General features: G+C 46.6%; 1 protein-coding gene across 1 annotated transcript in view; it reads right to left on the bottom strand.

Annotated features, from left to right (window-relative positions):
* The window catches only part of COL27A1 (collagen type XXVII alpha 1 chain), a 175,587-nt gene extending 169,823 nt beyond the window's left edge, over positions 1-5,764 (bottom strand). The window contains exon 1 of the mRNA XM_087707610.1: positions 5,755-5,764. Coding sequence (XP_087563736.1) covers positions 5,755-5,764 — 10 coding nt within the window. The remainder of the gene's footprint in view (positions 1-5,754) is intronic.
* Between the last annotated feature and the right edge of the window lie 6,885 nt (positions 5,765-12,649).

The following is a 12,649-nucleotide window of genomic DNA, read 5'->3' as shown; positions in this document are numbered from 1 at the left end:
GACTACTCTTGAAGACGTTTCGCTTCTCATCTAAGAAGCTCCTTCAGGTTCTGACTACTCTTGAAGACGTTTCACTTCTCATCTAAGAAGCTTCCTCAGGTTCTGACTACTCTTTAAGACGTTTCGCTTCTCATCTAAGAAGCTTCTTCAGGATCTAACTACTCTTGAAGACGTTTCGCTTCTCATCTAAGAAGCTTCTTCAGGTTCGGACTGCTCTTGAAGACGTTTCGCTTCTCATCTAAGAAGCTCCTTCAGGTTCTGACTACTCTTGAAGACGTTTCGCTTCTCATCTAAGAAGCTTCCTCAGGTTCTGACTACTCTTGAAGACGTTTCGCTTCTCATCTAAGAAGCTTCCGCAGGTTCTGACTACTCTTGAAGACGTTTCGCTTCTCATCTAAGAAGCTCCCTCAGGTTCTGACTACTCTTGAAGACGTTTCGCTTCTCATCTAAGAAGCTTCCGCAGGTTCTGACTACTCTTGAAGACGTTTCGCTTCTCATCTAAAAAGCTTCCTCAGGTTCTGACTACTCTTGAAGACATTTCGCTTCTCATCTAAGATGCTTCTTCAGGATCTAACTACTCTTGAAGACGTTTCGCTTCTCATCTAAGAAGCTTCTTCAGGTTCGGACTGCTCTTGAAGACGTTTCGCTTCTCATCTAAGAAGCTTCCTCAGGTTCTGACTACTCTTGAAGACGTTTCGCTTCTCATCTAAGAAGCTTCCGCAGGTTCTGACTACTCTTGAAGACGTTTCGCTTCTCATCTAAGAAGCTTCCTCAGGTTCTGACTACTCTTGAAGACGTTTCGCTTCTCATCTAAGAAGCTTCCGCAGGTTCTGACTACTCTTGAAGACGTTTCGCTTCTCATCTAAAAAGCTTCCTCAGGTTCTGACTACTCTTGAAGACGTTTCGCTTCTCATCTAAGATGCTTCTTCAGGATCTAACTACTCTTGAAGACGTTTCGCTTCTCATCTAAGAAGCTTCTTCAGGTTCGGACTGCTCTTGAAGACGTTTCGCTTCTCATCTAAAAAGCTTCCTCAGGTTCTGACTACTCTTGAAGACATTTCGCTTCTCATCTAAGAAGCTTCTTCAGGTTCGGACTGCTCTTGAAGACATTTCGCTTCTCATCTAAGAAGCTTCTTCAGGATCTAACTACTCTTGAAAATGTTTCTCATCTAAGAAGCTTCTTCAGGTTCTGACTACTCTTGAAGACATTTCGCTTCTCATCTAAGATGCTTCTTCAGGATCTAACTACTCTTGAAGACGTTTCGCTTCTCATCTAAGAAGCTTCCTCAGGTTCTGACTACTCTTGAAGACGTTTCGCTTCTCATCTAAGAAGCTTCTTCAGGATCTAACTACTCTTGAAAATGTTTCTCATCTAAGAAGCTTCTTCAGGATCTAACTACTCTTGAAGACGTTTCGCTTCTCATCTAAGAAGCTTCTTCAGGTTCTGACTACTCTTGAAGACATTTCGCTTCTCATCTAAGATGCTTCTTCAGGATCTAACTACTCTTGAAGACGTTTCACTTCTCATCTAAGAAGCTTCTTCAGGTTCTGACTGCTCTTGAAGACGTTTCGCTTCTCATCTAAGAAGCTTCTTCAGGTTCTGACTGCTCTTGAAGACGTTTCGCTTCTCATCTAAGAAGCTTCTTCAGGTTCTGACTACTCTTGAAGACATTTCGCTTCTCATCTAAGATGCTTCTTCAGGATCTAACTACTCTTGAAGACGTTTCACTTCTCATCTAAGAAGCTCCTTCAGGTTCTGACTGCTCTTGAAGACGTTTCGCTTCTCATCTAAGAAGCTCCTTCAGGTTCTGACTACTCTTGAAGACGTTTCGCTTCTCATCTAAGAAGCTTCTTCAGGTTCTGACTACTCTTGAAGACGTTTCACTTCTCATCTAAGAAGCTTCCTCAGGTTCTGACTACTCTTGAAGACGTTTCGCTTCTCATCTAAGAAGCTTCTTCAGGATCTAACTACTCTTGAAAATGTTTCTCATCTAAGAAGCTTCTTCAGTTCTGACATACCCTTTCAACCCATTCAAGGAAAAACAAAGTCTAGTTGCCTTTTGGGGAAAAAAATATTTTTGGCAAAATATTTCAGGATATGGAACATTTTTTATTCCTTCGCTCTGATACTATCTCCTGAATTTCTCTCCTTCCTTGGGGGAAAAAACAAAGAAAAATGAATGAGAAGGACGGCCAACTACAAGAGAACAAGGTTTTCGTCTCCTCAAGCCAATGGGAGTCAATATCTCAACTTTTCAGCACACTCGTTGTGATATTACAGATCACAGAAAGACAAGGAGACCCGCCCTACTCCTCTTCATTCCCCCCCAAAATTAAAAAAAAAAATTTTGTGTGTGCTAGGAGCTTTCATCTTCTTCCAAACATCTCAGCTGAGAAGCGGGGGGGATGAAAAACAAAATAACAGACGTATTCCAAAGTCAGTGTGAAAAGATTCAGTCTATTATTTCCTAAGTTGGACAGAATCATTTATTACATTCATACTGTTTGACTCCCAGCGGTAGAACAAGTCATGCTTCAACATTGGACATTGAATTTTGCTCAGGTGGGTCACTTTCTGGAGGAAAATTCCTCTTCCCACCAAGCTCTGGAAGTCCTTTTGAGAAACCAGCCTTGGATTATTATTGTTTTTTCTCCTAAGGTTCTGCTAATTTGGATTCTCCCTGGCCGAGAACCTCTCAGCCAACTTCTCAAGGAACTGGCCCTCATTGAGGCCAATGTCTGGCTGTGAAATATTTAGGATTCTGACCTCATAAGCAACCTGGAATCAAGAGAAACTTCAATGGAGGTTTTTAAGGAAAGACTGGAGAGCGATGGGCTTGGGATGGTATGGGGTCTCCTGCTTGAGCAGAGGGTTGGACTAGAAGGCCTCTGAGGTCCCTTGCAGTTTTATGATTCAGGATGGATGGATGGATGGATGGATGGATGGATGGATGGAAGGAAGGAAGGAAGGAAGGAAGGAAGGAAGGAAGGAAGGAAGAGAAAAGAAGGAAGAAAGGAAGGAAATGGATGGAAACTAATCAAGGAGAGAAGCAACTTGGAATTAAGGAGAAACTTCCTAACTGTGAGAACAATTAACCAGTGGAATGGCTTGCCTTCAAAAGTTGTTGGTGCTTCATCACTGGAGATTTTAAAGAAGAGACTTGGCAGCTACTTCTCTGCAATTGTATCTCCTGCTTGAGCAGGGGGATGGACTAGAAGACCTCCAAGCTCCCTTCCTATTCTATTCTATTCTATTCTATTCTATTCTAAACCTCACCGATTTTAGAGTTTGATTTCAAAGAGAAGCTAAGCCTCTAGGCACTTAGATGAACCACCCAGTTCACTCAACAGAACAACAGAGTTGGAAGGGACCTTGGAGGTCTTCTAGTCCAACCCCCTGCTCAGGCAGGAAACCCTACACCACTTCAGACAAATGGTTGTCCAATGTCTTCTTGAAAAACCTCCAGTGTTGGAGCATTCACAACTTCTGGAGACAAGTTGTTCCCTTGAGTCTATGTCTTCAGGATTTAGGGTCTCCTGCTTGAGCAGGGGGTTGGTCTAGAAGACCTCCAAGGTCCCTTCCCACTCTGCTATTCTATTTTATTGTGTGGCTCTCCAAAACCCGACATCCTGATGAAGGCAATGGGAATCACTCCAAGGGAAGGGGATTTTGCTATTTTAGGATAAAGGAGATAGTTGCCAATAAACCCGTCTAAGCGACGTGGCTTTCCAATCCAGCAGCTGCGCCTGTAGTTTAATGATTCGTTTTGATCATCCTTAAAAGGGGAAAAATCTCAAGAGGGTTAGTCTTGTCACCAACTCTCGAGAGTTGATTCACCCTAAGCCTAAACAACCAATTACTGCAAAATCCCAGCTATGCAGAATTCCCTTGAATTTCTTAAACAACGTTGACGTTCTCCAGAGTGGTTCGAAGCCTCTTTGGCCAACGGCTTTCTCCATTGCTCAGCCCGCAGGAGCTGGCTAGCTCATCCCGTCCCATCCTGACTTCTTCCGTAAGGTTTACGCAAGGGAGGAATGAGAGGTCTCTCTCTCTCTCTCTCTGCCTTGAAGACCATGGCATGCCGTAAGGTTGGAACTAACCAGTGGAACTCCTTGCCTCCAGCAGGTGCGGAGGCTCCAACATTGGATGTTTGGAAGGAGAGTTTGGACAGCCATTGGTCTGAAATGGTATAGGGCCATGACAGCGAGCCAAATTTGGGGGCTTCGATGTGCATGCGTGCCAGCTGATTTTTCTTTTGCCCTTCCGGAGGGCTATTGGGGCCATTTTCCACCCTCCCCAGGTTTCAGGACAACCTCTAGAGCCTGGGGAGGGGTGGTGCGTGTATGCAGAGGTGGCCGGTGGTGATTGAGTAGGTATTTATTATAGGCTGCATCAACAGAGGGATGGAATCAAGATCACGTGAAGGGTTGATGCCACTTTATAAGGCCTTGGTAATAATGCCACACTTGGAATACGGCATCCAGTTTTGGTTGCCACGATGTAGAAAAGATGTGGAGACTCTAGAAAGAGTGCAGAGAAGAGCAACAAAGAGGATTAGGGGACTGGAGGCTAAAACATCTGAAGAACAGTTGCAGGAACTGGGTATGTCTAGTTGAATGAAAAGAAGGGAGACATGATGGAAGTCTTCCAATATCTCAGGGGCTGCCCCAAAGAAGAGGGAGTCAAGCTATTCTCCAAAGCACCTGAGGGCAGGACAAGAAGCAATGGGTGGAAACTAACCAAGGAGAGAAGCAACTTAGAACTGAGGAGAAATTTCCTGACAGTCAGAACAATTAATCAGTGGAACAGAAGTTGCCTCCAGAAGTTGTGAATGCCCCAACACAGGAAGTCTTTAAGATGATGTTGGATAGCCATTTGTCTGAAACGGTATAAGGTTTCCTGCCTAGGAAGGGGGTTGGACTAGAAGACCTCCGTGGTCCCTTCCAACTCTACTATTATATTGTATTGTATTGTATTGTATTGTATTGTATTGTATTGCATTGCATTTTTGGCATAGCGTAAGAAAAAGATTCACCATCACTGGTATAGGGTTTCCTGTCTTAACAGGGGGGGGGGATGCATTAGAAGTGGGGGTTGGACTAGAAGACCTCGGTGGTCCCTTCCAACTCTGTTACTCTATTATTCTGAAAATAAAGCAACCGTTTTGAAATACTAATGAAGCACAGGTAGTCTTATGACCACAGCTGAGCCCAAAAGTTATGCTGCTGAGTGAAACACGAGGATTTTTTGTCCCATTTTACGACCTTGCTCACCACCGTTGTTAAGTGAATTGCACCCGTCGTCAAATTAGCACTCCCCCACAGAGTGCGCTGGTCAGAAGGTTGCAAGAAAGGGATCGCGTGCCACCGTCATAAATAAATGCTAAAGCATTCGGCCGTGTGATGGTTGCAGCCACCATCCTGAGTGGGCAAAACTGTCATAAGTCATTGTTTTCAGGGCCCTTGCAACGTCAAACGGTCACTAAGTAAACCCGTTGTTAAGTCGAGGACTATCCGTAAGAATAACACTTGGAAGAAAGAGAGAATTTGGATTCAACCATTGCTTGTGGGTGTAGGTAACCTAATATACGAAAGATTGAGAAATTCAGAACTTAGCATAAAAAATAAAGGTGTCTGAATGGGTCAGAGAGAATAAGGAAGGGGGGACGGGGGGGGGGGAGGAATTACCGTACAAGACGCACTTTAGTTTTTTGGGAGGAAAACAAGAAAAAAAAACATTCTGCCTCTGCCTACCAGCATCCATCGGAATTCGGCTGGCTAACGGATGGGCGGGGGCTACATTCGCACCCAAATTTTCACCCTCTTTTAGGGGGGTGGGGAAAGTGCGTCTTATACTCTGAAAGATATGGTAAATAGATGTAAACTCCAGCCATGTTCACCCTGGACTCTAATGTTTGGCCTCCAGTTGACCGTTTCCAGGGATTGGAAACTTGTGAAGGACAGAAGCTTGCCCTGCTCATCCTTCTCAAGACTTATTCCAGAGGGGGAGGGAAAACCAACCAATGAAGGATGGTCCCGTCAGGCGTGGGGGGGGGGTTGATTCTCTCTTTCCATTCAAGCCCACGGAATGACCTTTCGAAAGACGGAGGAGCCAAATGTTTCTTTGGCATTCTAGCCGTCCTCCCGGGAAATGCCACCGATGGACCAAAAACCATTGGGGATTGCGGTTGGCTGAGTGGAAAATCTTGGCACGGCTGAACGTCTACCGAGAGTCTCCATGTCCAGGTCATGGTTGCGCCGAAGATGCATATTTTGTTTGTGTGTGTCTTCCAAAAAGACAACTGGACGTCTTTGTTTGTTTGTTTGTTTCTTCGAAAGCCTTTCGCTTCTTGCCCGAGAAGCTTCTTCAAGTTCTGCTTCATGGATGAGAAGCAAAACCCTTTCCAAGAAAAGGTTCATCTTTAAATTCTGTTTATCACCTCCACCAGTGGTGGAATTTTTAAAAGAAAAACAGTACCGGTTCTGTGGGCGTGGCTTGGTGGGCGTGGCAGCGGAAGGATCCTGCAAAATCCCCATTCCCTCCCCACCCCATTAACCTGCTTTCCAGCCCTGTTTTCCTGTGCAGGGCAACAAAAGAAAATCAGCTGGGAGAATAGATGGGGGGCGTGGCCAGCCAGAGGTGGTATTTGCCAGTTTTCTGAACTACTTAAACTTTCTACTACCGGTTCTCCGGAACCTATCAGAACGGCTGAATACCATCTCTGACTCCCGTGCTCCAAGCAGAGCTCTTCATCCAGTTATGGCTAAGAACTGAGATATCATTTTTGAAGTTCATGGGGCGCTTCATGGGAACTTAAACATAAAGGAAGTTGAAAGAAAGAGCGTAAGGTAGAAAGAGACAGGGGTTTGCTGTGACTATAGAGATTCTAAGGATCTCTTGCGATCTTTGTAAGGTTGGTCAACAAGGGTTGCATGTTGTCTTCTCAGATAGGACTATATCAATCAATCAAGAACAGAGCTGGAAGGGACCTTGGAGGTCTTCTAGTCCAGCCCCCTGCTCAAGAAGGAGACCCTACACCATTCCAGACAGGTGGCTGTACAGTCTTTTCTTAAAAACCTCCAGTGATGGAGCACTCACAACTTCTGGTGACAACTTCTGTTCCACTGGTTGATTGTCCTCACTGTCAGGAAGTTTCTCTTCAATTCCAGGTCGCTTCTCTCCTTGGTTAGTTTTCATGCGTTGTTTCTCATCTTGCCCTCTGGTGCTTTGGAGAATAAGTTGACCCCCTCTTCTTTGTGGCAGCCCCTCAAATGTTGAAATATTTCTATCATGTCACCCCAAATCCTGTTGTTGTTCTTCCTACGTTTTTGTCTCCAGGCCTTTGATTATCTTAGTGGCTCCCCCCTGCATGTTTTACCCTAGGATTCCCAGATTAAGGTCTAGGATCCCAGAAGAGGATTTGAGGGTTCCTCTTTATGTGCAGAAATATTAATAACGCTTGTGATCTCATCCTATGGTGCTCCTTTATCTTCATGGGTCATAGATTCTCTGAGTGTTTGGCCAACCCCTCCTTCTCCACCGATAGGTTTTTCTCTCCCATCTGTTTAGCTCAGGTGTCGGCAACCAGCAGCTCCGGAGCCACATTCTGCTCTTTCGTCCCTCTTCTGTGGCTCCCTGGCGGCTGACCTCACCACTGGATGGCCTCGCCCTCCCCTTCCAGGCACCCCTCACCTGGCTTGAGACAGATGAGGGAGGCAGAGACAGAGAGACAGAGACAGTGACAGAGACAGAAAGAGAGAGGGGAGGGAGAGAGGGAGAAAGAGACAGAGAGACAGAGAAAGAGAAATAGAGAGAGAGAAAGAGAGAGAGAGACAGAGAGAGAGAGACAGAGAAAGAGAGAGAAAGAGACAGAGAGAGAAAGAGACAGAGAGACAGAGAAAGAGAAAGAGAGAGAGAAAGAGAGAGAGAGACAGAGAGAGAAAGAGACAAAGAAAGAGAGAGAAAGAGACAGAGAGAGGAAGAGACAGAGAGAAAGACATACACAGTGAGATACCTGTTTCCCATAGAAAACACTGGGAGCTACAAAACCTGGGTAGGCGTGGCTGGGGGAATCATGTGACTTGGTGGGAGTGAGTGACGTCGAGTTGGCCACACCCACCCAGGTTTTGGGGCTCCCGGTGTTTTCTTTTCTGTGGGAAATGGGTCCAAATGGCTCTTTGAGTGTTTAAGACTACAGACCAGCTGGGTTAGCTAAAAGGACTTCCATGGAGACCCTTCTCCACAATATTCACTATAAGAGAGAGACCCCCAAGTGACTCCCCAAGTTAAGGGGCAGCCTCAAGTTGGTCTCTCCTGCCCAACACCTGAACCAATATTGTCGTTTCCTGCTCTAGGGGGCGCTGCTCATCTCCGTTTCAAAGCCGAAGAGCCAGCGCTGTCCGAAGACGTCTCCGTGGTCATGTGGCCGGCATGACTCAACTCCCGAAGCTGCATGGAATGCTGTTACTTTCCCACCAAAGGTGGTGCCTATTTTTCTACTTACATTTTTTACGTGCTTTCGAACGGCTAGGTTGGCAGAAGCTGGGACGAGTCACGGGAGCTCCCTCTGTTACGTGGCGCTCGGGATTCGAACCGCCGAATGGCCGACCTTTCTGATCGACAAGCTCAGTGCCTTAGCCCCTGAGCCACCGCGTACCCAACTACAATTCTTCCTCCCACATTTTTCTCAAGTCTCCAGTTCTGGATTGGGCAGCAGGGAGACCAACCATTCGACCTTCCCCAGAAGACGTTGGGATGGAGACCCCCAAAGAAGTGAAAAAATTACCTCCAGGAATTCCATGCGTGAATCCAAGCAAGCAAGTCAAGCAGAAAACGGTCCAGAAAAAAGAGAATCGCCTAAAGGGGGAGGGGAAAAAAACCACAAAATTAACGAAGGAGAAACATATCAATCAATTCCTCATTTCGTTTCCAACAGAATCAGGGGGACGTAAACCGAGGACAACAAAGATGTGACAGCCGCAACATTGTGTTACAGCAGGAAATGGGGTGGATGGTTTCAACTCCCATTTCCCCCCTACCTATGGTTCTGTGGGCGTGGCTTGGTGGGCGTGGCTTGGTGGGGTGTGTCTGTGTCATGTGACTGGGTGGGTGGGGCCAACTTTATTTTTTACCTTTTTAAAGCATTTTTAACCACCAGTTCTCCCTTCTCTCTCTCTCTCTCTCTCTCTCTCTCTCTCTCTCTCTCTCTCTCTCCTCTTTTTCCTTCTCTTTCTCTCTCCTTCTCTCTCTTTCCCCCTTTCCCTCCTTCTCTCTCACCTCTCTCCCTCTCTCCTTCTCTTTCTCTCTTTCCCTCTCTTTTCTCTCTCTCCTCTTTCTCTCTCTCCTCTCTCTCTCTCTCTCTCCTTCTCTTTCTCTTTCCCTCTTTTCTCTCTCTCTTTTTCCCTCTCTCTCTGTCCTTTCTCTCCTATCTCTTTCCCCCTCTCTTTCTCTCCTCTCTCTCCTTCTCTCTTTACCCCCTCTCTCCTTCTTTTTCCCTCTCTCTCCTTCTCTCTCTCACCTCTCTCTTTTTCTCTCTCACCTCTCCTTCTCTTTCTCTTTCCCTTTCTTTTCTCTCTCTCCTTCTCTCTCTCTCTCTTTCCTCTCTCTCTCTCTTTCCTCTCTCTCTCCCTCTCTCTCTCCTTCTCTTTCCCTCTTTTCTCTCTCCTCTTTCTCTCCTTTCCCTCTCTCTCCTTCTCTCTTTTTCCCTCTCTCCCTGTCCTTTCTCTCCTCTCTCTTTCCCCCTCTCTTTCTCTCCTCTCTCCCCTTCTCTCTTTACCCCCTCTCTCCTTCTTTCTTTTCCCTCTCTCTCCTTTTCTCACCTCTCTTTTTCTCTCTCACCTCTTTCTCCTCTTTCTCTTTCCCTTTCTTTTCTCTCTCCTTCTCTTTCTCTTCTCTCTCTTTCCCGCACTTTCTCTCTCTCCTTCTCTCTCTCTTTCTTTCCTCTCTCTTTCCCTCTCTCTCTTTCTCTCTCTTTCTCTCTCCCCCCCTCTCTCCAACTGATTTGAACGGAAGTCACAGGGTTGCAAATACAACACAGAGAAATGTGTAAGCTAAATAGCAATTAAGACAGGAGAGATGCCAGGATCAGGCACTTCCTCACGCCCCCACCCCCACCTTTCCTGATTTAGGCTTTGCAAAACTGGAAAGGCAAAAAGGATTGACTGCATGACACACTCACACCCCCAAAATAAAGACATTAATGCAAAGAGTTTAGGGGATAAATCCCATATGGGCACCTTTCCTATGAAACCAGGTGGTGCTTCTCATTCAGGGAGGGTGAAAATTGGGTGGAGGTTTGCAAAAGAAAGGTCAGAAGTTGGAAGCCATCTGGTTTTAGAGGAGGCCGAGGGAGGGAGCAAAGAAGGAAAGAAAGAAAGGAGGGAGGGAGGAGGAGAGGGAGGGAGGGAGAGGAGAGAAGGGAGGAAGGAAAGAAGGTAGGAGAGGGAGGAAAGGAGGAAGGGGAGGGAGGGAGGAAAGAAGCGAGGGAGGGAGGAAAGGAGGAGAAAGAAGGACGGAATGAAGGGAGGGAAGGAGGAAAGAAAAGAGGGAGGGAGAAAAAGAGGGAGGGAGGAAAGAAGCAAGGGAGGAAAGAAGGAAAGAAGGAAAGAAAGGAGGGAGGGAGGAAAGAAGGGAGGGAGAGAGGGAGGAAGGAAGGAAAGGAGGAAGGAAAGAAGAAAAGGAGGGAGGGAGGAAGAGAGTGAGGGTGGGAGGGAGGAAAGAAGGAAGGAAGGGCGGAATGGGAAATGGATGAATGGATGGATGAATCAATCATCTTCTTCACCTTCTCCTCACCTTCTTTTCATCTTTCTTTTTCTTCATTTCCTTCTCCTCCTCTATCTTTTCATCTTTCTTTTTCTCTTCCTCCTCTTCCTCCTCCTCTATCTCTATTTATCTATCTTTTTCTTCTCCTCCACTTTCTCCTCCTCCTCCTCTATCGTCCTTTCATCTATCCTCTTCTTCTTCACCTCCTCCTCTTCTTCTTTCCATCTTTCTTCCTCTTCCTCATCATCTCTTTCTGCTCCTCTTCCTCTATCTTCTTCTCACCTATCTTTTTCTCCTCCTCCACTTTCTCCCCCTTCTCTCCTCCTCTCTCTCTCCTCCTCCCCCTCCTCCTCCCTTATCTTCCTTTCATCTATCCTCTTCTTCACCTCCTCCTCCTCTTTTCATCTATCTTCTTCTTCATCTCCCATTTCTCCTCCTCCTCTTCTATCTTCTTTTCCCCTAACTTCTTCATCATCATCTCTTTCTCCTCCTCTTCCTCTATTCTTCTCTATCTCCTTCTTCTTCTTCACCTCCTCCTCCTCCACACACACACACACACACAAACAAACACACACACACACAGAGCCACATTTCCCCCCTCCAGCCAGCATTCCACCAAGGGAGCATCTGTAAAGTGTGTCCGTCTCTGACAGCCGCAGGGCAAGCCAACTCTCTTAACCCCTTGGGTTCCAGGAGAGGAACGGGGCAGAGCCAGAGGGAAGAAGGAAGAGAGAGAGAGGAAGAGGAAGGAGGGAGGGAGGGAGGGAGGGGGAAACCCTGGCCGTTCCTCCTCCTCCTCCTCCTCCTCCTCCTCCTCCTCCTCCTCCTCCTCCTCCTCCTCCTCCTCCTCCTCCTCCTCCTCCTCCGCACAGACACACAGTCCCTCCACCTTCCAACAGGGACAGCAATGAATGAGCGAGAAAGCTAATGAATGACTCTCTTGGGCTCCTCCAGGGATTGAGGTTTTCCATGCATGGCAATACATCCAGAGCTCCCCAGAGTCACCTCGGGAAGATTGGGGGGGGGGGGGAAGGACCTCAATTGTATGAATAAATCAACTCTCATGGGGGGGTGCAGTGCCACAGCTTCACCCCCTTCCTCTCCGTTGACTTCTTCTCCCACCTCCTCTGCATAGGTGGGGACTTCTGCCCCTTGGGACAACCTTTGAAGGTATCTTCAGGAGGGGGAGAGGGAAGGAGAGGAGACTTCCCTCCGTCCCTTCCTTCTTTCCTTCCTTCCTCCCTTCCTTCGTCTCTTCCTTTTTCTTCCTTCCTTCCTCTGATTCTCAACTCCTTCTTTCTTCCTCTCATTCTCAACTCCTTCCTTCCTTTTTGCTTCCTTCCATTTTCTTCCTTCCTTCCTCTCATTGCCAACGCCTTTCCTTCCTTATCCCTTCCTTCTCCTTTCTTCTTTCCTCCCTCTATTCTCCCTTCCTTCCTTCTTTCTTCATTCCTTCCTTCCTTTTTCTTCCTTCCTTTCTCTGATTCTCAATTCCTTCCTTCCTTTTTCTTTCCTTCCATTTCTTCCTTCCTTCCTCTCATTCCCATTTCCATCCTCTTCCTTTCTTCCTTTCCTCTTCCTTCCTTTCTCTCATTCTCCCTTCCTTCCTTCTTCTTTCTTTCTTCGTTCCTTCCTTACTTTTTCTTCCTCCCTCCCTTCCTTTTTCTTCCTTCCTTCCTCTCATTCTCCTTCCTTCTTGTTCTCCCTTCCTTCCTTTTTCTTCCTTCCCCATTCTCAATGCCTTCCTTCCTTCCTTCTCCTTCCTTCCTTCCTTTTCCTCCCTTCCTTCCTTCCTTTTTCTTTTAAAACAACTTTCTTCCATCTCAAAACTTTCTCTCTCCTTCTTCTCCTCCTCCTCCTCCTCTCTCTCCTCCCCCCCCCCTTTGC

Source organism: Thamnophis sirtalis, unplaced genomic scaffold, assembly GCF_051295495.1.
Source record: "Thamnophis sirtalis isolate CommonGarterSnake01/CBP01778 unplaced genomic scaffold, rThaSir2_p1.2 scaffold_2, whole genome shotgun sequence".
Lineage (NCBI taxonomy): Eukaryota > Metazoa > Chordata > Lepidosauria > Squamata > Natricidae > Thamnophis > Thamnophis sirtalis.
Note: the sequence above shows the minus strand (reverse complement) of the source record. Positions and strands in the feature narration are given on the sequence as shown.